The sequence below is a fragment of the Etheostoma cragini genome, chromosome 8 (genome assembly GCF_013103735.1).
Source record: "Etheostoma cragini isolate CJK2018 chromosome 8, CSU_Ecrag_1.0, whole genome shotgun sequence".
In the NCBI taxonomy this organism is placed as follows: Eukaryota; Metazoa; Chordata; class Actinopteri; order Perciformes; family Percidae; genus Etheostoma; species Etheostoma cragini.
In genome coordinates this window covers 5,801,495-5,824,327 of record NC_048414.1, presented here as the reverse complement: position 1 = coordinate 5,824,327, position 22,833 = coordinate 5,801,495, and the positions used below count along the sequence as shown (strand labels likewise).

General features: G+C 40.9%; 1 protein-coding gene across 6 annotated transcripts; it reads left to right on the top strand.

Moving 5' to 3' along the window:
* The first annotated feature begins 2,686 nt into the window (after window positions 1-2,686).
* Window positions 2,687-22,459, top strand: sin3aa (SIN3 transcription regulator family member Aa). Of its 6 annotated transcripts, XM_034879502.1 has the most exons (22): window positions 2,687-2,752; window positions 7,312-7,528; window positions 7,707-7,904; window positions 8,777-8,883; window positions 9,080-9,374; window positions 9,927-10,175; window positions 11,110-11,262; window positions 11,447-11,602; window positions 11,709-11,798; window positions 12,188-12,306; window positions 12,410-12,620; window positions 12,891-13,007; window positions 13,907-14,145; window positions 14,841-15,024; window positions 15,411-15,987; window positions 16,671-16,840; window positions 16,986-17,159; window positions 18,430-18,522; window positions 19,040-19,134; window positions 19,223-19,244; window positions 19,444-19,636; window positions 20,542-22,459. In XM_034879502.1, the coding sequence occupies exons 2-21, from the start codon at window positions 7,343-7,345 to the stop codon at window positions 19,585-19,587; spliced, it is 3,579 nt and encodes a 1,192-aa protein (XP_034735393.1). In that variant the 5' UTR covers window positions 2,687-2,752; window positions 7,312-7,342; the 3' UTR covers window positions 19,588-19,636; window positions 20,542-22,459. The 6 variants fall into 6 exon arrangements, with proteins under 6 accessions (XP_034735393.1, XP_034735390.1, XP_034735389.1 ...); XM_034879499.1 differs by lacking the exon at window positions 19,223-19,244 and having other exon boundaries at window positions 7,725-7,904; XM_034879498.1 differs by lacking the exon at window positions 19,223-19,244.
* The last annotated feature ends 374 nt before the right edge of the window (window positions 22,460-22,833 follow it).

Genomic DNA, 22,833 nt, shown 5'->3' with positions numbered 1-22,833 from the left:
ATGCTGAATTATAAAACCTTAAGTGACATTTTGGACTTGTATAAACATTTGCATAGAGCTCTATTGGGACAAATCAAGAAGATTTTACAGGGAACCCAGAAAGGAATGCTAGAATAGCTGTGCCTATACCCTAGAGTCCTTTTTGGGCACTAGAGTCAGAAATTTTGTCTGAAGTTTATTCTCATAATTATTATTATTATTGTGTTACTATAAGTTCTACAGACTGTGGTTGTAATCAGTGCTTTCATCTGGTCCTAATATCTTGCCATTATCATAGTACATGTACAAAAATGTGTCTGTGTGTTATACGTTGCATTATGTTGTTGCCGGGTGAAAAAAAAAACGTTCTTTGCTACAGAATTCATATTGAATTTGCTTGTAGTGAAACATTTTTAAGTCTGCCATCCTCATGCACTCTGATTTTAGAATGATTTTTCTTTTCAATGACGGACGCAAAATGTGCCCTATTTTTATTTTTCTATTATATTCAACTGTTTTCATATGATTACCCAGGATATACAGTTATCTACATTAAATTTAATTTCTATTATAACCTATTACTTTATCATTTGTTTGAGTATTGAATCAAGCTATACTGTATTAAATACAAACTATGTCAACGTATACATTTGTAAAGATGTTTTTTGGGTGTGGTATTTCTCTCTATATGTTTCAGCAGTAAAACTGACAGAGCAAGATTTTGAGTATACATATACCTTCAAATTAATATTGATCTCATTTATCCTAAAACTAAGTAAATGTTTTTTGGCTAGCCGACACAGTTTCTCTCCTTGGCAACATTCAAGTATGAAATTGATAAAACTATTTATTACTTGTGTTGATGGAGCACCGTTAAAAAGGAACACTGACAATTTTCAAACTTGCGTTTTTATTTACTATTACCAGTAAATTACATGACAATATTCCTGTATTACACGTGTCCCTGCATCCATCACAGGCCCTACACCTGATGATGATGATGATGATGATGATGATATGGTTACAGACTAAACAAGAACAACTCATTTGAGATCCAAGACCTCTAATCATTCTATTTACAGCTGAAAACAATGATGCCACGGCTGAGCCTTTGACTGCATCCATCTAGGACCAAGTACACAAAGTTTAAAAAATCTTTGAAACTAAACATTTTAACCATGTAGGACTTAATTTTGTACTTTTTAACTGTGTTGGGAAAGTTCACAAATGCACAACCTATGCAAAAAAAACTCATATGACAGAAATTTAAAAAAGAAGTCACACAGCATTTCTGGTTTTTGGATCTGCAGAAAAGTTTTCAGGGATCACAAAGTCAGCCATGAAGGGAGCTGCTCAATCATTTATGAAATGAGAAACCTGGGGCTTGCTAACCTTAAAGAGAAAAAAAAGGCCCAATATGTGTTTTTTTTTTAATAACTTTAGTCTTCAGGAGAAAGTTCCTTAACATAACTATGTATTGCTCATCTACGCAAAACTAGTTTCTTTTAACCTTTCGTAAAGTGTTGTAATTAGTCAAATTTAGTATGATTGTTGTATTGCATGTGAGAAAAGTAGAAGTTTATACCAAACAACCTAACCTTTGGGTTAAGAGAAAGTATCATTTTTGGTTGAAGGAAACCATTAGCCACTCTTAACACCAGTGTTTTTACTTCAGGAATCCAAGCCATTTTATTTTACTCACTGCCTTAACTGCCCACAAAGGTCTCCATAGGAAAGCTGATTTTACAAGGGTGATAAGAGAAGAGATTAATGTCCAGAAATAAAAGACTTTCTCCTAAAGCAAAAAGGTGTTAAGATAGGAATTCTTCTCTTGTAGTGTGGTAACTTCAAATAAGAAGTTAGGAATTTTAAACTATATCAAAAAATGCAAAGGCTTTGTGTTGACTAAATCTACAAGATACAAATATTTAGACCACTATCTATAACCATTGTATATTGTAACAAAAAAATGTATGATTCTATTAGAAATAACACAATATTTATTAAACATGCAATAATATCCCCTGTAACTGCAAATGTAAAATGTAACACATATGAATATTATATTTTAATACATATAATTTACATTTTTTTTTTTTTTAAAGGGTTTTGTAGGGGAGAAGATGAAGAGCAATACCCCCTCAGGGGTCCGAGATCTTCTCCTTGCACCATTATTTGCAATAAGGGCAAATTGTTGGTGTAAAAGTGACTTCATTTTATCATTTTTTTACAATAAAAGTAGTCATAAAACAATGTAAAATACTTTGACTTATCTAAATCTCAGATTATTACTGACCATTAACTGTGTGTGTGTAACTTATTAACTGCTGGAGGTGGGGTTCATTTGAATTTATTATATGTGCGTATTGCTGAGAGGTTTAATTATGACAATACATCACATTTCCTCTGTTGAGCACATGTTTGTATGTAAAATGGGAATCTAGTAACTATTAGTAAGTAACTTGTATCTATAGATGTCAAACTGTGGAGTAAAAAAGTAGAGGTCACTAGATTAGAACCTAAAATAAGTACAAGCACATAAATTAAGTATGTGTACTTCATTAGTTTCCACCACTGCTTCCAATCCCTTTCTTCCACAGTAGAGAATAGAGATGTGTTTAGATGATGGTCATGGAGACACTGCCTCGGTTTTAGCGGGTGATATTCAAAATAAAATGACGTGTCTTGTAGTATGCTCCAATGTCAACGGAGGGGGGCGTCTCCAACTATTTTGTTACAAACACGAATCCGGAGTAAGGAGTCTTTTTCCTGGGTATGTAACAGCTGGTTAAACTAAATAATATCAACAGTATTGCTTCTAGAACAAGTGAACGATGTTTATTTCGAAGTGGAACGCGTTTTGTGGTCAGTCGTGCCTTTTGTGTCTTTAAATGAATTGAAAGGGGGCTTTTTAATGGTCGTAAACGACTACAGAATAGCCAAAACACAACGAGATAGATGGCATTATCTGTAGGACGTAATTTTCTCTGCTAGTAAACAATCCCCCCCCCCCCCCTCCCGCCGGGCTGCGTGCTGATAATGTGAGGCATCCCGCTGTCTGGAAGTCGAAACATTTAACGTTATGTCTGCAGCGTTGTGTGAGCAACGCTAATGGATCGGTAGGGGGAGGGAGTTGTTATGTTAAGACGGGTTAGACATTTTACTCCCGACTAGTGAAGTAAACAAAGAATATGATGTGGTCGTCCGCTCTCTCTGCGGGAAAATGGGGCTGCGTGTTCTTTGGGAGCGCGGAGTATGGCGTGGCGCCACTGTGCCGATGGTTCCACACAGCGACGCCGTAGTTCCCCTTTCGTTTGACTTTGGCATTGTTTAGTAAGGGCAATTGGATCAGCTCTTGCCGCCTAGAAAAGATGCGGTAGTAGCCTCCTAAAGGCCATATACTTTACCATGCTTACCAGCGCTCATGTAAGCGTCTATTACCTGATGCATTTTAAAGCCTTTTGTTTGGCGTGCAGCCTTCAAGTACCTATGTCGAGGATCGACGCTGAGTGCAGGGGCCGGCTGATCCTCCTTCTTAACCGTGTGCACCGTGTAGTACGGTTTTGGGGGGTGTCTAACATCAGCCCGCAGTGCGTGGTCTTGCATGCTTTTGCATAAAACTTGACGAAAAAAAAACATATTTTGCGTTTTAAGCATTCAACACAGACGTATTTTCGACAAATGCTGGTTTCGGTCTGGGACACGTATCTTTTGCAAAGTGCAACGCAAATATGTGGGGGACCGCCAGTTGGGATAGTGAGTAGGCTTCTGTGTGTGTTTTTGCAGCCTACGGTCGCTGCTGACTCCTTTGCCTGGATCGGAGTGAGGAATCCCGGGCTGGTGTTGCAGCTCCGCCTGTCGTGGGCGATGGTTTATTTAGGAAGTTCCACCTTTTTGGGATTTGTAATGACGGTGACAGGCGAGGATTGGCTAAAGTGTCCACAAAGAGGTGGGACACAAGTGCAAAAGCAGACTCCCCCCTACGGAACAAAGTCACGTGTTACCAAAGTCCAGGAAGTAGCGAGTTGTGTGGCTAGATCCATATCTCGAGATATAGATCCTAATTCAACATATGGATAGGACTCTAAAACTCTCAATACAATTATTAAGTGCTGGTAATTTGCTGTGGCCTTCATGGTTAGTGCAAGTCTAGATACTGCAGTGCATGGTATGACAGGTGCTTGGAATAACTGCGTGTTGAAACGTCCAGTCCAACTTTACACACAAGTTATTCTCACCGCTGGGTCAGAAGTTGATGGTATTTTGTCCCTGTCCTGTAGAGGGGCCATGCGGCAAATTTTTCAGGAACTTCCTTATTTTTTAGCGTTCTATAGGATGCGCACATTGTGCATTTATAAATTGTTCTATTAAATTATCACAAACTAACTGATATGCAGACAATCGAATCTGGGTAATATTCCATTTTATGAGTAGCCTACTAGGCTACTTTGCAAATTATAAAGCTGCTAATGCTGTGTGCACGGTACTTGACGGAAACTTCCAGTGAACAGGGGCCCGCAAATAGGTTAATCAGGCCATGAATGCACACATATCACAAAAAAAGTAAATGTCATTGAATGTAGGCGTACATGAACATTTGTCTGTCTGTAATAAGAAGAATCTGCCCACATATGCAACACAATTACAGATGAATGACTACAATTATTCGCTATTACTATTTTTATCAATATATGGAGTGTGTGTACTGGGGGAGATGACAAGTTTGGATGTGTATTAAAGTTTCATAGTTCAAATAGTTTAACTTACATTACCAAGGTTTTTTGTTCCTTAACATGTTACTCTCCGCAAGCGGGACTCCTCTCCCCGCTGGTATTGTCGCGCTTCAACTCAAAATGGGCGTGCATGGCAACTGTGCGAGAAAATCCTTGATTGACAGTTCAAACTCAAAACCCAGGCTCGTCGCACCGCCCTCATGTGGGTTCTCTGAAGGAACTGACCAATAGCGCCTGTCGGAGGCGGGGGGCATATGAAACCCCGCCTCCCGCCAGAGCTAACCGAACGGAGATTGTTTTCCTCTCTCGGGGAGATTTTCACTTTGCAGCCCACCGCTTGAATTGTTTATTTTAAATCATAAGCAACTGATAAATTGCTTTCAGCATACACATCACTTTGCTGTCTTCCCTGGTCAGAGGTGTTGCGGTTAACTCACAAATAACGGATTATCAAAGCATCATTTGCGATCTTCAGCTTGCTATTTGGGAGAGGGGTGAGTTCAGCTGAATTCATTCAGCAAGCTAACACAGCTAGCTATATACTTACCGTTAGCAGATGTTTTAAGTACAGCACAGGTGGAAGCGACGTTTATTTGCATGTCACTCACTCGTATTTAGACCCGATATGGGTACTCGGAAAAATCGATAGCTAATGCTCGCTTCAGATAACGTTAGCATGTTTCAGCAACAGCGGACCCGATCGTTAATCGTTAGCTGCATGTGCTTTCCTGCTAGCCCCAGACGTTGCTCGGTGTCGGGCTACTTATGTTGTTTACATTAGTTAGCTAGCAGCTAACTGGCAGTCCAAAACCTCTGTCGACAAAACAAGTTATTGGCGTAGTTAATAGAGAAAAACTCTTTCGTATACTTTTGTGCTCAAAAGGCACCAGTCGGCTACTATGTCAGCTACTTTGCGTGCTTACCTGCTGAACCGGAGTGTAATTTGCAGCACTCCTGCGCCACGCTCTAGCTAAATGGCGGGCGTGGGAGAAAGCGTCGTGCTGTAACTCGAGGTCGGTGCTTGTGTTGCCAGGCCATAAAGGGGATGGTGAAGCGCTGTTGTCGGCTAACGGCTGTTAGCATGTTACAAGCAGACATAGCTGCATTTGTCTCTACGTGACTCTAACGTTACTACACTAAGTAAAGTGGAGTTTCTAAAAATACAGCAGCCTCGTTGTCTTTGGTTGTTCAGATCGAGAATTATTGTTGGTGAACAGCACCACTGTCGGAGGCGTTACCAGTTCGGTCTGACAGTCATTGTGTCACTTTTGCTCGATATTCGGGTTATGAAACGTTATTTATTCTTCCACCGTAGGGTTTCTAGTTTTGTCTTTCTTTAACGCAATTCATTGAGATGCTTATGGAGTTGTTGCTGTCTTGAGGAAGTTGTGAATGGCATGCTGACTTCCCACGTTCCCACAGCACCTGTTTGTTGCAACGATGACGTAGGCTGTCTGTATTTCATTGGCTACGGAGACTGCGAGTTTTACATTCAGCGCATGTTAACATTTAGCCAGATGCATTTACTCATCGCTTTAGCACTGAGTGAGAGCGTGATGAAGGCATTGTGGGGAAATGGTAGCTTCTTCATATTGATGTTAAGTAGTATACTAACAATCCCAAATTGCCTGTAAGATATTCACAGGTGTTTTCAAGTTATGTAGTTCCAAAGGGTGGAGATTTGATTCAATTTAGGACACAAGTCTTCAATGAATGAAACTAGTATTCATAACAAGGAGGATGAAATGTATGTAAGGTAATCTTAGTGGAGTTTTCCTCTTTGCCAAATACAATTTAACGTTATTATCCAGATAAAGAGATAATTTACACACAAAAATACATGAAATCAAACAACCATGGCGGTCTTTAAAAGAGAAAAAGCTGCACATAGCTGTTTCAGGTTGCTTTGCAACTCCTTACAGCTCAGTTTTCCCTAAATACCCCCCTCCAATGTGCTTGTGCACGTATAAAGTTTCCTCATTTTCATACTGTTGCATGGCTGCACAATCTCTGTGACACCCCTTTGGTGACGTAGCTGCTCTGTTGTTGCATATGTAGCAGGACGGAGCTTTGGGTTCGGGGCTGACCAGCCCTTCTCTTGTGAGTACAATTCTAGGCTTGGCATTGCTGGAGAGGCTGGGGATGTCGCAATTTCAAACAAAAGTGTAATCAGACACTGGAAGTCAGTTTGCAACGACATGCACATGTCATTGTGACTTTGACCTAGTTCTGAGGAAAAATAAAATCCCAAAAGTATATCAAAAACTAAGACTGACATGCCTTATCACATGTTAGTAAATCAATATGCTCCCATGTAGTCCCATGTAGCTCTGTAAACCCTCAGGCATCTTTGTGCAGCTAAAAGCAAATGGTGTGTTATTGGCTATATGGTCAGAGACCATATCATCATTTTCTTTTCGAGCCAAACCACAGAAGTGGCTAGCTGGCACCGTATGTATCCATAAATTCACAGTTGAAGTCAAAGAAAAATTATTACCATATGCCTTAGAATGAAATCAAGAAGCTGATTGAATAGATTTTGATAACTTGACATAAGGCTGCCAGTGTGAAGTAGGGTCCATATGCTCGTTCTTTGCAGGCCTCTCAGCTTTTACAAGTATGAGTTCATAATGAAGCGGCGACTGGAGGATCAGGAAACGGTTTTTGCGTCCCAGCAGCGGCGCCTTGCTGGCAACGCCGAGGCTTTCCAGCATCGTGTCCTGGCCCCTGCCCCAGCCCCAGCTGTGTATGAGGCCGTGTCTGACAACATGCAGCCCACAGCAGGCGTCCAGTACTCCGTCCCCCAGGGATACCAGGTAAACTCTGCTCGTCCACTGCCGATTTTGCCTTAAGCTCACTAAGACAATGTTTATTTTCTTTCTGTAAACTGTAGTGATTTTAAATAATTTTTCCTTTCATGATAAGGTCAAAGTGATATCCATCAGATATATTACCAGATATACTAAAGTTAACAACCTACAATCATTGTTATAGGTGTCTCTACTTTCCCAGGTTCCCACCGTGGCCCAAAACAGTGGCGGGCATGGGCACACTTCAAGCCCAGCCGCCCATGGTGGGTCCCACCACCATAGCCCAGCAGTCCAGTCCCACGGGCCCTCAGTGATGTCAGGGCACAGCCATACAGCACCACCTCAAGCCTCAGCACAGGGCCAGCAGTTCCAGAGGCTCAAGGTTGGTCAGCATGTTTTATTTTGACAGGTTCTTACAGGTGCCAGGTCCCATGGGAAACCTGCAAACATCAAGGAATTTTCATGCCAGAGAAGTTTGTGAAAATTAATATACAGGCCTTACTAGAGGTTATAGGGCCGTGTGTAATTTTTGCCCAATATACTGTGTGTTTAGTTAATTTGTTGTTAGTTTGGCTGGTTTCCCTAAACACAAAGGGTTTTCCCTTTAACCCTAGCTGTATCCAACCACACACATGGTTCACAGGGAAGTATTGAACCAAAAGCATTCTGTAGTAAAACGTTTTTAATAAACATTTTTATACCTGAGTTAAATCATTCATTCAGTTATTTATTTATTTACTGGTTTTCTTCCCAGTGTCAGTCAAGATTTAGAAAAATGTGATGGCGGCATAAATTGTCACTGATTTGTTAAATTAAGTTAGTTATTTTACTGTATCAATGTTTTCAATTCATAAATGAGCTAATGTGTTTATCTGAATCCGGGCACAGCTGCCAATAGTGAAATGTACAAGTAAAAAATGATTGGCAGATTATTGTGATTGTCACGTTTCCATTATCTTTTACTGTAATTGTTATTGCCACTCTTCATTTCAACACCAACCGGCACCGTCAAACACCGTCTACCAAGAGCCTGGATCTGTCCGAGGTTTCTCCCTAAAAGGGAGTTTTTCCTCGGCACTGTTGCATTTTTGTTTGCTCTGGAGGGAACTACTAGAATTATTGGCTCCTTGTAAATTATAGAGTGTGGTCTAGACCTACTCTATCTGTAAACTGTCTCGAGATAACTCTTGTTGTGAATTGATACTATAAATGAATTTGAATTGAATTGACTTTCACTCTTCTCTGTCCCCAAAGGTGGAAGATGCCCTGTCCTACTTGGATCAAGTGAAACTGCAGTTTGGCAACCAGCCTCAGGTCTACAATGACTTTTTGGACATAATGAAAGAGTTTAAGTCTCAAAGGTGAGGCCTCTGTTTGGTTTTACAGAAGAATACAGTGTTATTATGATGCACACCAAAAGTGTTCAAAATGTACATTTGATGAGTTTTTTTTACTCTTGTTTGGCTTCTACTTATGTTTTTTTTTTTACAGTCTCACTTAAAATGGAATGGGATGACAGTCAAAATAGATTTTAATTAAGTCTTTTTTTCTTTTCAGTATTGACACCCCTGGAGTCATCAGCAGAGTGTCACAGCTTTTCAAAGGCCACCCCGACCTCATCATGGGCTTCAACACCTTCCTGCCACCTGGCTACAAGATCGAGGTCCAGACCAACGACCTAGTCAACGTGACCACGCCTGGTCAGATCCACCACATCACCCCACATGGCATCTCAGTCCAGAACATCCCCATAACCGTAGCAACTACCCAACATCCGCCCCAGCTCCCATCTGCTGCAACCACCACCGCTCCGCCCCTTCTGACGCAGCCCACCCCTGCCAAGATGAGCAAGGCATGTGATTCAGAGTGGGATGTGATCGATATCAGCAGAGTTGCACAAACCATACATAAAAGGCCTTTGTCCGGATTCAATTTGTTTACTATACATGGCTGTCAATACCATTGGTGTTGCGAATTTCCATTTATTGCGATTCTAGAAGTATTGGGATTTGATAGTGTAGAATATTGTGATTTTTTTTTTTCTTCTTTAACAAAAAATAATTCACTTCTAGAGACAGTATATCATGAGACGTTCTAAATACTAATTGTTTTCTAAAAAAGAATGCACATTCAGTTTGACATGTATTTCATTTGTAATGAACATGTATTTTCTGTGTTCTCTGCTTTGCTTTAAACGGATATGATGTAGTAACCATCAAAAAACATTTAGGCAAATCATTGGTAAAAGGAAAGGAACCCATTTTAAAATTTGTCTTTAAAAATCACAATACCTACTGTATGTGAATAGATTTGTTTTTCCCCACCCTTAATATATTTTGTGATTCCCATCTTTACAAAGTGATTTATACATTTAAAAAAAATAGTGATTTTATGTCTTTTCCAGCCACTTCAGCCCCAGGCGTTGACACCGAGCAGTCAGAGCAATCCGTCCATCCCTGCGTACACCTCTCCTCGCTCCCCACCCATGCAGCTCCACCCGCCACTCAGCGGGACCACCACTGGGCCACCCATGCAGAACAACCAGCCTGTGGAGTTTAACCACGCCATCAACTACGTCAACAAGATCAAGAACCGCTTCCAGGGCCAGCCCGACATCTACAAAGCCTTCCTGGAGATCCTTCACACGTACCAGGTCAGTGGTCCCAACTGAAACCTAAGTGATACTATGGTATGAAGTACTCCGGTTGCGTAAAAAGATCAAATTTTTCATTGCTAAAATGAAATGGTGCCACTTTGTCACGTGGTATTTGTGTGTTATGTTGTGTCATTCATGGGAATTTGTTATGTTTGTACTGTTTTTCGGTAAGCAGGCTGCCCATAACATACAGTGTTATGAATAACGTGTGAATAAGAATTACCCCTCGGGGACAATAAAGTCTTTAGTCAGTTGCCATTAACACAGGCGCAAAGTCATAGGTGTGGCTATGAGATGCACACCTGGTGTGTTTGTGGGGGGTTGTCAGTACATAGCCATAACATAACCCAGCTGTTTGTTTGCTAACGCATACCTGTTCAGTAGCTCTAAATATCTTTTTACGCTCTTAATTTATCATCAAAGAGAACACAGCAGACCTCAAAGTCCTACCAATTTCGTCACAGTTTGGGAGTGGCCACAGGATTCGGCTGAACTGAATACTATTTATTATAAGAGAGTAAAAAAACGGCAGCTATCTGCTGTGCGCGACCCTTTGCGGGCCGCTGTTTCCTTCACGTTCAGCATTCTGTCTAAATGAGCCAATCAGGAAGACAGTCGATGTTGATGACGTTCTATAATTCGGAAGTAAACAAACAACAAAGGCAAAGAAGAATACAGCACAATGTAAATCTTTAACTGCAGAGACAACCAGAAAATATTGTCACTGTACACTGCGGTGTAATCTGCTGAGTCATGTCTGCCTCCTACATGCTCCAGAGAAAGTGAGAGAGAGAAGAAGAGAGTACTAACATTACACAAGTAGTTCCTTCTCCCGTTGTATTGGTTTGCCCTCTTATGGACATGATGTGCAAAAATGGATATTCAAATATATTTGAATATAACTTCACAGTAAAGTGTTTGTCCACTACAGAAGGAGCAGCGGAACGCTAAGGAGGCCGGTGGGAACTACACACCAGCTCTGACGGAGCAGGAGGTGTACGCTCAGGTGGCCAGACTCTTTAAGAACCAAGAAGACCTGCTCTCAGAGTTTGGCCAATTTCTCCCTGATGCCAACAGTTCAGTGGTGAGCAGTAGCCCTTTCTTTGATTTAGAGCAGATGTAAAAGCACATTTCAAGTATGGAGTGGAGGAGTTTCTTTTAGGATATGCTGTTTATTTAATGAGTCTTATTTAGATGCTTTGTATCCAGAGTTGAAGAGAGCGCAGTCATGTACCCTCGTCTCAATCAGTGTTGTGTATTCTCCATAGCTGTTAAGCAAGACCACAGCTGAGAAGGCAGAGTCTGTACGGAACGACCACGGTGGTACTGCCAAAAAGCTGCAGCTCAACAACAAACAGAGGCCCAATCAGAACGGCTGCCAGATCCGTCGTCATCCAACTCCAGGGACCGCACCCCCTGTCAAGGTATGCACACATGTGTTCTCAGGTGTTCAAGTTATAGCACACTCCTGTCTGTTTTTAGTCATTATTGTACCGATGTCTTCTCATTTTTGTTTTGATGATGCTACAGAAGAAGCCCAAGTTACTGAATTTGAAAGATCCCTCAGTGGCAGAGGTCAGCAAGCATGGAGTCGGAACAGAATCTCTGTTCTTTGAGAAGGTGAGGGTTTGCTGTATTTAATCTTTGTGTTTATTTGAAAAGCAAACACTGAATAATTAAGTCAAAAAAAAGTTACTCAGATTAAAATTCAAAGCAAAAGCTTAGAAAAGCAAGGCTGAAGTTCTAGGATTTATTGGCAAGAGTTCACTCAGACAGTGATACTGCTTTAAAATGTATTGTTTTATCAGGTATTTAATAATGATGATCTTCTATAGTTCAACATGTAAATTGTGAATAGTGAAATACGGAAAGATGTAACACATCAGTAAATGCAAAACGTTCTAATATAACCCAAGATAACCACAGCCGAGCAATGCTCAGGTGTTTTGGCAATTTTATGTTCCTCCATTTGGCTCCGTCACCTACTGTCCTTCCACTTCTCCCCACAGGTGCGCAAAGCCTTGCGAAGTGCAGAGGCCTATGACAACTTCTTGCGGTGTCTGGTCATCTTTAATCAGGAGGTGATCTCCAGGGCTGAACTAGTGCAGCTGGTGCTGCCCTTTTTAGGGTGAGTACCCCGCCGTGTTACCTGGCAAATGACAAATTTTTCCCCCAGTACCCTATACATATCATACATATTATATGTTTTTTCACTTAATTATGTTTCGCAGAAAATTCCCCGAACTGTTCAACTGGTTCAAAAACTTCCTGGGATATCGGGAAATGTCCCACATCGAAACATACCCGAAGGAACGGGCCACCGAGGGCATCGCCATGGAGATTGATTATGCTTCCTGTAAGAGACTAGGCTCCAGTTACAGAGCTCTGCCCAAAAGTTACCAACAGCCCAAGTGCACCGGCAGAACTCCACTTTGTAAAGAGGTAAGAGCGACACAAGTGGAGAGAGAAACTGAAAGTCAAGAGTTAGATTTAGAAAATGTCATAAACAGTGTTATTATTTTGTGTTTAATGGGTCAAGTTTCTGTTTTTAAACTGAAACTCCAATTGTCTTGTCTTAATCCAATCAAGAACATACCCAACTTAGGTACTGAACAAAAATATCTTAATTTGGACAGATAAGATGTAATGAAAAGTGTGTGGATCTTTTTAAAGATGACACTGTGTTTGTTTGTTTGTTTCTGTGGTGTCCAGGTCTTAAATGACACCTGGGTGTCCTTCCCCTCCTGGTCTGAGGACTCCACGTTTGTCAGCTCCAAGAAGACTCAGTACGAGGAGCACATCTACAGATGTGAGGACGAACGCTTTGAGGTGAGCAGGAACGTTAAACTTTTACGACTCGTATTTTGAGGCCACCACACGGGTGAAAAATGATTTCATTCCATGGAAAAAAATTAACCGTTTACCGACATTAAGAATTTTGACCAATTAATATAGTTTAAAAGTTAAATAAAACTATTACATTTGTTAAAGTTGTTGCATGGTAATAGAAAAACAGTCTATACAATCTACTTCTTAAATACAACTCATGAGGGGCAACATGCAAATGCCTTTTATTGGAGTAGCTTATTGGAGAGCTTAAAAGCGTTTTGGGTGGACAGTTTAAAATTAGCACCATTTGCCAGCCAAATTCTGGTAAATTATGTGGCTAGTAGATTTTCTTCACTCACCAGCAAAAAAACATTGATTATCTATTAAGTAGCTGGGAAAATTTAAACATTCACTAACCATTTGGCTGGTGGATGAAAATCCACCACCTTTTTATCCCTGGGTGGATACAACACAACGGCGCTCACAACAGAGCATGTGACAATTACATGCCACCATATCTATGACAATTTGAGGGTTAAATTGGCTGTAATACTAACAGAGTATGCCAAGAAGACACACAGCTGACAACTGTACAGCTAAACTGAAAGTGGCAGCATGTGTCCACAACAATGTTTGCAACATCATAGCTGCTAACTCCCGTTACCTACTCTTCTGGGTCGGCTAATGGTCAGGAAAGAAAATCTAAATCAGCATCCCGAATTCCAATGGATATTACTATGTCCTCGCCCTTTGTTGTAAGACATCCCTGAACAAAGACTTGAATTTAATTAAATTGCTCAGGGCGGACAGTAGATCATGAGAATATTCCACAGTATGAGCTTGTTAATTAAAAATACACAGCCATAGATATTAAAACCACTGTGGTTTCACACCCACAGTTGGATGTAGTACTGGAGACCAACCTGGCTACCGTCAGGGTCCTGGAGACGGTACAGCGGAAGTTGTCCCGCATGTCTGCGGAGGAGCAGGCCAAGTTCCGCTTGGACAGCACACTGGGCGGCTCTTCAGAGGTCGTACACCGTAAGGCCATCCAAAGGATATACGGAGACAAGGCGCCCGACATCATCGATGGCCTGAAGAAAAACCCTGCTGTTTCTGTCCCTATCGTGTTAAAAAGGTGGGAGTCAAACACCTGAATGATGTTATATCTTTATTTCCTTTTTAATTATCCAATCTGTGTTGGGAAATAGAAGCTGTTTTTTAGTCAATAGATTGTTTTTAACTAGGTATCTATGATGTAGTTTTAAAAAGGTACACACATGCAGACAGAAAGCTGCGTGATTCTTTTGGGCCCAGACTGAGGTTATGAACCGTTACTCATAAACCCGCAATGCACACTGGGAAGGAAAAGCTAATATGATGTTGGAGTTGTGAATTTCAAAATGTTAGTTTTAAAATGATCCGTTTCCTTTTGAAAAGTTTGCTTTTTCAAAACCAACATGGCTCAGTTCAAAAGTTTGTTACAAAACAAAACTCCTCATCGCTCATCATGATTCGCCATCGGATGATTTACTACCACTATACTCCGTAGTGATGTGATGCTCAAACAGAGAGTGACTACATTCTCAATTGCTGCAAACGAATTTGAAAAATAAAAACCTCTACGGGTATTTTAATTTAGTACTACTGCCTGAAATGCATACTGTTGCAGCCTATGTTTAAATCTTGATGATGTAAAGTGACACACTTTTGCAAAAGTTTGAGTTTAACAGTTGCTGATTTTAGTTTAAAAAACAAACTAAAATATGAATTCAGAGATTGTGTGTGTGTGTGTGTGTGTGTACAGTACTTGACTTTGCCTTCTCTGACCAGATTAAAGACCAAGGAGGAAGAGTGGCGGGAAGCCCAACGAGGCTTTAACAAGATCTGGAGGGAGCAGAACGAGAAGTATTACCTCAAGTCTCTGGACCATCAAGGCATCAACTTCAAACAGAATGACACCAAAGTGCTTCGATCCAAGTCCCTGCTGAATGAAATCGAAAGCATTTACGATGAGGTAAGTTAATCGGAGAAGCACAAAAGGTTTTTGACCACATCAAATCACTACACACCGCTCATATGGATGTGTAAATGTTTGTTTACGGAGCTTAATGGACACATTGATTCTTGCATTATCATTTGAAGAACATTGTGTCAATCAAAATCATAACGCTGATAAGTGATTGAAGTGATTTCTACAGTAGGCCACTGAGTGGTGTGGGATAGAATAGAGCGCGTCAGCTAGTTTACAGCCATAGACTATTTGTTTCAAGTTCGTTTTGCAGTCCTTCAGTGGCTTTAAGTTTTTAGGCCTAGCCATTTTACTTTTGAGGTTAGCATAACACAGCGTCTTATATTCAGTGTAACCCAAAATGCTGACATTGATTTGTCTTTGCTCCTCAGCACCAGGAACAGGCATCTGAGGAGAACACCACTCCGCCCACGGGTCCTCAACTGACGCTGGCGTACGAGGACAGCCAGATCCTGGAGGACGCAGCGGCACTCATCATCCACCACGTCAAGCGGCAGACCAGCATTCAGAAGGAGGACAAATACAAGATCAAACAGATCATCTACCACTTCATCCCCGACATGCTGTTCTCTCAGCGGGGCGAGCTCTCCGATGTAGAGGAGGAGGAGGAGGAAGAGGAGATGGACCTGGAGGAAGGCGCCTCCAAAAAGCACAACGGCGTTCCCGGCAGCGGGAGCCCCTCTAAGTCAAAGCTGCTGTTCAGCAACACGGCGGCGCAGAAGCTCCGCGCCTCTGACGACGCCTACAACCTCTACTACGTCAACAACAACTGGTACATCTTCCTGCGGCTGCACCAGACGCTGTGCTCGCGACTGCTGCGGCTCTACGGGCAGGCGGAGCGACAGATCGAAGAAGAAGTCAGAGAACGAGACTGGGAGAGGGAAGTCCTGGGACTGAAGAAGGAGAAGAGCGACAATCCAGCCATCCAGCTGAGACTGAAGGAGCCCAGTGAGTAACATCAGACAGTCTCTCACATGTTTTGTGTTCTTAGTTAAACCACATTGTACTATGCTCGTTTGCTTTTCCTATTGAGAACCGAGAATGAAACCTCTGATTCCATTGACTTTTGGACCACATTTCTTCTCTGTAACACATATTTAACATTCCTCTTTTTTGTTCTAGAGAAAAGAGTTTAAAATGTTTTTAGGCTTGTTGCAAACAATGGACATGCAAGAGAAGGGAATAAATAGTTTTATTCAAACAGGTTATTAAACAACAATGTGAACAAACAGAAATTGACAAAAAGTTGAATAAATACAACCAAAAGTAGATGAAAATAAAACAACGTACTGTACATTCACTCTGGGGACTAAGCACGGCAGGAAGCTGTATCGGTCGGGAAGTCAATGACTCTGTGTTGCATTTTTCTGTTATTTTTGTCAAATTGATAAACAAGACATATATTATGCTTGAGTAAATAAACCGCAACTAACAAAACTGGTTAAAAAAAACAAAGAGAGGCGTTGGAAAGTATTTTTACTCTCAATTCTTGTCATTTTGGTGCTGGTGATTTTGCTTTGGTGCTGGCTAAAATCTCTTTTGGGGGTGGTGCCAAAAAATCCTCTAAGCAGGAAAAACCCTGCACCGTCTTGATTGCTTTTATTTTGATTTTTAATATTTCTTCTCTCCAGTGGATATTGAGGTGGAAGATTACTACTCAGCCTTCTTGGAGATGGTTAGGAATTTGCTTGATGGAAATATGGAGGCTTCTCAGTACGAGGACTCGCTGAGAGAAATGTTCACTATTCACGCCTACATTGCCTTCACGATGGACAAGCTCATCCAAAGCATCGTCCGCCAGGCAAGCATCTGTTTGTTCTCTCACCTCCACCTTTCTCGTGTCATTTGGGGATCACATTGAGACTCCATTAACACATTGAGAGTAATTCTGACACTTTTTAAAGTGTTGTTTCTAACTTTAAAAACGATTCCTTCTCTCCATCTAGCTCCAGCACATTGTGAGTGATGAGATTTGTGTCCAAGTAACGGACCTCTACCTCTCAGAGAGCGCTAACGGCGCCAGCGGAGGAACCATGTCCACCCAGTCTTCACGGAGCTCTGCGGAGGCCATGTATCAGCGGAAAGCCGAGCAGCTCATGTCTGATGAGAACTGCTTCAAGGTAAATACATGAAGTTCCAACAGCCAATTCAATTAAAGCTCATTTTCCACAAGGCAAGGCAAGTTTAGTTTTATAGCACAATTCACACACTATATACTAATTTATCCATATACTAAGTCTGTTATGGATGTGTTATTATTTTATCTGCTAGAGATAGATGGTATAGAAAGAATAATTAAGGGAAGTTAAGAAACAAAAAAAGTGTAAATGTGTGTGTGTGTGTATGTATGTATGTATGTATGTATGTATGTATGTATGTATGGGTTAGGGTACATTAGTACACATACAAAATACATTGAGCCAGTACATTTAAATCAAGGCTGCAGAGTGCAAAGTGGTTGCTGTAATTAATCCAGATTAGGGCTGCACGATATATCTTTTTTGTATTGTCAAATTAACTGCCATAAAAAACACATTCTGAAAGGCTGCAACATATAACGAAAGACAATCGCACATTTTGGGGTTAGTTGAAAGAAAATATCATTAGAAATCTGCACTTTAAAATGTCATTCTTTTTTAGTGATGCCTTTTACATTTTATTTAAAGTTGAATTTGTTTCGAAAAGAATGTTGGGAATGATTTCCTTTCATGTGTTTTAAATTCAACAAGTACTTTGTTGTGTTTCAGCAGATTTCTAAAAGTAATGGAAAGGCAGAACTGAGTACACTTTATAATCTGTTTATCACATGTTACATCTTTATCGCAAAATTTAACAAAATTATCACATATCCTGTATTTTCCTCATACCGTGCAGCCCTAATCCAGATATGCATGTTTGTTTGTACGAAAGAATCGTTAACAGAGTTGTCAATTGCACAACACAGGACATCCTGCACAAAGAGACCAAACATCACATAATAGCAACAACAATAGTTTGATTCTTTTTCATATGACCCAGATTTGTTTTTAAATAAAATAAAAACAACAACATGGAAAATTGTGCCGTACAGTTCACAGTGTGCAGATGTACCTCAGGATCCAGTGTGTCAAGTTGAAGGTGATGTTACAGCAGTTTCACGCAGCGTCACTATGACAATCGGCTTAGACACTCAGGGGCTACTATCTGCGGTGGGAAACAAAATAAAGGAAACCTGGTACCAAAAGTGAGTAGAGCCGAGCCATGCAGTGGAAATTAGGCACACTTCTGGGAAGCTGCAGTTACCTAGTTGCACCTCAGCTCTCTGAGCCTTCAGGACATCCTCGCTTGTTCATCTCTCTAACTCTGAAAACAGCTTGCTTCACACTTGCTTTGTCTTTGTCATTCTCTCAGGTGATGTTTTCAAAGCACAGAGGGCAGGTGCAGCTCACGATGGAGCTGCTCGACACAGAGGAGGAGAACTCAGACGAGCCCATGGAGGCTGAGGTGAGAAACTGTTAAACCCACTCGAAGACTGACGTTTTTAAGGTTTGGCTTTTGTGCTGTCAATTTGGATAAACGCAGGGAAATAACCTTTTTATTCTTAAGCCACACAATCTTTCCTTATTTTCTCTGTTTTATAAACCAGTTAGGACTTTTAAAACAAGAATATCTGTGATGGCTGTTAAACGGCCAACACTAGGAGGACTTGCGACCCTTATTTTTGGCTTATGACAATACTAAAATTCCCATGCAGATTTGAATTATTTTTTATTTGGCTGCTGTCACAATAAGTAATATTTTTATATTAAATGAGGGACCTAAATATCCAGTGTGTAAATGCAAGTAAAAGTTGTCATTGTTTTTACATTTTGTCTAGTAAGAGGGTCTACTTTCCAGCTGGAGGGGAAATGCCAGTAAGGACCTATTGCCAACCTTTTGGTAATACTGGTGTTTAGTAGCAGTGTGTATATACCTAATCTGTGTCTTACATTAGTTTTTTTCACTTGTCCTTTGTTTGCAGCGTTGGTCTGATTATGTTGGACGCTACTTAAACCCAGATTCCACCACACCTGAGCTGAGGGAGCACCTCGCTCAGAAGCCAGTTTTTCTTCCCAGGTAAGTTGTCACATCAGGTCAATTGTTTTTGCCAATTTTGCAAATAATTTTTTGAATTGTGAATGCAGTTTTATTTCTTTTGACTCAGAAAAAATAGGGTGAGGTTAATGGTAAGGACATTTCTTTTTTTCACTGCATAACATCAGAGTATCTTGCTTGTTAAACTGAACACATCTCCTATGAAATGCAAATTTAGAAGTTGCACATGAGTCCTTATGATGACATGAACTTAAATCAATTTGTAGTGAAGCATTCCTGCTGGGTGTCAGTAGTCACTCTCATCACGTATGCCTTTGCGCTTAAAACCAGGAATCTGAGGCGGATCAGGAAGTACCAGAAAGGCCGAGAGCAGTTGGACAAAGAGGCCTGCGAGGGTGGCAAGAAATCCCTGGAAAAGGAGAAAATGGAGTGCATGTTCAAACTAAACTCTTACAAGATGGTGTACGTCTTTAAGTCTGAGGACTACATGTACAGACGCACTGCCCTGCTGCGAGCTCACCAGGTATCCACCGCTTCTTCTTCTTCTTCTACTACTTTGTTAGCCAAATGGGTTACCCATTTACTCCCTTACTGGGCTCAAAGTGTAGGGGGAGCAGTAAGTGTCTTATATATCTTAATATCTCTTTTATGAGTTTTATTAATTAAGGGTGTGGGTTGGCCTTTGTTAAAATGTATTTATACTCGTTTATTTTTATTGTTTACAGAAAATGCATTTGGCCAAGAGACAGAAGATTTCCTTAATGTTTTTAAAACAATAAACAAAACATTTTTACAATATTTGGAGCATATCTAATTATTAAGCAACGTAGAAGGTCGTTCCACATTTCCTTGTTGTTTAAGGTCCCAAAGTCTTTAAATGTTCTTTTTAAGCAGAGGTGATGTAAAAATGTCTGTCTTTAGTTTAGTCTGACTCTATTTGCCTGTTCACACAGTTTAGTTAAAGGAATAGTTTGACATTCTGGGAAATACAATAGCAGCCGGTTAGCTTAGCTTAGCTTAGCACGAAGACTGAAAACGGGGGAAACAGCCATCTTCAGCTCGATCCAAAGGGAGCTGTTTACCGTACAGATGTGAGAGCGATATGGATCTTTTCTTCTAATTGGTGGCAAGACGGCCCATGAAAGCCCTGCTTATAGAACTAATGGCTTTCTAGAGGGATGAAACATTTACTGTATCACAGCTGAGCTGACAGTTGCATGTTGGTGCTGTTAGTCACCAGTGAGGGGAGCTCTGATAGTTAGTTATCACCGTAGCACTAATGATTCAGAACATTTCGTTTACCTTGAGTGTTCGGTGTTAAAGGGCTGTTCCGTCTTGTACTAATCATCTCTAGTCACTTAAGAATCCTCTCTGTAAATGTCATTGTCTACCCACTGAGTTTTATAACAGCATCTTGTTTTTTCTCAGTCACACGAGAGGGTGAGTATACGGCTGCACAAACGCTTCCAAGCCTGGGTGGACGTGTGGGCCAAGGAGCACGTCTCTAACGACATGAACGCCGAGACCAACAAGTGGCTGATGGGCGACGCACGTGAAGGCCTATTACCCTGCACCACCAGCCGCAATCCAGAAATCCTTCACTTTGTGAACATCAACAAGTACCGCGTTAAATACGGCCCGACCAGCAAGGCGCCGTAGCTGAGGAGAAGCGGGAGAGAGACTGATATCTGGGGTCTGAAGTCACAACAGGTCAAGAGTAGAGGTAGGGAAGGGGGCTTATTAATGTGTTTTTAAGGCCAACACGGGAGCACAGTTAAGCTAGCTACCGTGTATGTTGCACCCCGGGCGGCAGGATTACTGATTTTACCAGCGTTTTTAGCTGGGCCCATTTCTTCACAGGGCCTTTGGTGCCAAAACTTAGGAATCGTCATGATCCAGTCGTAGACCTAAGCTCTTACCAGCACTCGGAGCCACTTCTCAAACAAACCTTCCCTGGTCTTTTCTACAGGGGCTTTGCGACAGTGAGCTTGTGAGCGATAGAGTGGTGCTTTTTGTACTTTATCACAACTGGGCTTCGGTTTAGATTTTCGAGTGACCATTTTGTCTGAAGCCATCAGAGTAAGAGCTCCATGGAAATCAATCCATCATACAGGGATTTCTTTATGATAGTGTTATTCTACAGTATCCATGGGAAACAATATGGTGGACAAGTGCACTTATTTAGCAAGAGGAAAATGTTTGAAAAGTTGTGTTTCCCAAATTGAAGGTTTGGAAGAGAGCACAACAAAGTCAGAGATCTGGTTCTGACATTCCTGCGTTAAGGCCAAATCACAATTATGTACCTATCACGGACGAAAGAGGGTTACATTTCCTTTTCCGAAACACATAGCAGCATTATTAGAAACTGTGCCTGGGCCCCAAACCGTATTGTTGGGTTAACATCAAAAAGCACTGTTGCATTTATGTAAAAAAAGAAAATAAGTTTAAAAAAAAAAAAAACTGAAAAAGAAAGAAAATTAGCCTCACAACACTGTTTGGTCTCAGACTGTAAAATTGTACAGCTTGTGAATGTCAGATACTGACATGTATTCCAGTGTATGTGTTGTGTGTGTGTATATATATATATATATATATAAATATATATATTATATATAGTTCTATTAACACAAATGATCCTCGCCGCCCTGGAAGTCAACCTTTTTAAAATGCCCTCAGCCAATACACCAGCTTGAACACAAACAAAAACACACCCGTCTCATTCTGGGAGGACTGTCCACATGCCGTTCACATTGTAAATACTCTGTATATAGTCTCAGACTTTTTATGACAGATCTGTGTTGTTGTGCTAGTAATACTTTCCAAGCTTACTGTGGACTTTAGTGATAAATGGCTAAAGTTAGTATGTATATGAAAAAAACAAATGCAAGACCATTTATTACAGTTTTTACCAAAGGGAGTTGATTATAAAAAGAATAGCAGTTTTCCCCCTTTGTGTGTTCCTTTCTTTTTAATTTCTGTAGTAAAAATGTGGAAAAGTAGAAATATATCCAGGCCTTTCAGTTTTTACATATGAGAAAAAAGTTTTTTTTTTTTCTTCTCTTCTGAATGTGACATTTGGTTGTAAAAAAAAAAATCACTGCCCCGCTTTTGACAACCAACACCATCCGTGGTGATGGTGAGACTCATTTCATTTGCCTTCGGATGAATTGACTCCACAACGGTCTCACCTGGTGACGCACGCTTCCCTCCCTGGATAGATTTCTGCTGTAAACATCACACCACACCATATTTTTGATAATGGAAGAAGTCACACGAGCATGTCTTTAGTCCCTTTATTAAGACATTATTTAAAGTAATAATAAAAACGACATTTGTAGCCTACGGAGCCCTTTGTGCAGTTGTTGAGTGATTCATTTTTTCACCTTCAGATATTCCTGTTGCGGTTAGTCTGGATGAACGGATGTACATTGCTGGGATAAAGCCTGACATACGTGCCAGATGTTTTTCCCCGTTCACCTTTTCTATCGGGGTTTAGCGCCGCCCAGGACGGTTGTGATTAGTTTAAAGAAACACAAACAAACCAGAGTGTTTTTCCCCCACCTATCGCAGAATAGATGGGTGGTGTTGCCAGAACGTACCGCAGCGCCGACACAGCGCTGGGGAGATGGCTCTGGCGATGCGAGACTATGTTCCAGTAAACTGGTAGGAAATCCGAAAGAGAAGATTTTCTGGTAACCGCTATTTAACCCTCAATAAATA

What these genes read in the sequence shown, in the direction of transcription:
- sin3aa (XM_034879498.1), top strand. Translation starts at nt 7,343, where the DNA reads ATGAAGCGGCGACTGGAGGATCAGGAAACGGTTTTTGCGTCCCAGCAG. An exon ending in AGATCCTTCACACGTACCAG is followed by an intron (nt 10,176 to 11,109) that starts GTCAGTGGTCCC and finishes TGTCCACTACAG; the next exon opens with AAGGAGCAGCGGAACGCTAA. An exon ending in GTCCCTATCGTGTTAAAAAG is followed by an intron (nt 14,146 to 14,840) that starts GTGGGAGTCAAA and finishes TTCTCTGACCAG; the next exon opens with ATTAAAGACCAAGGAGGAAG.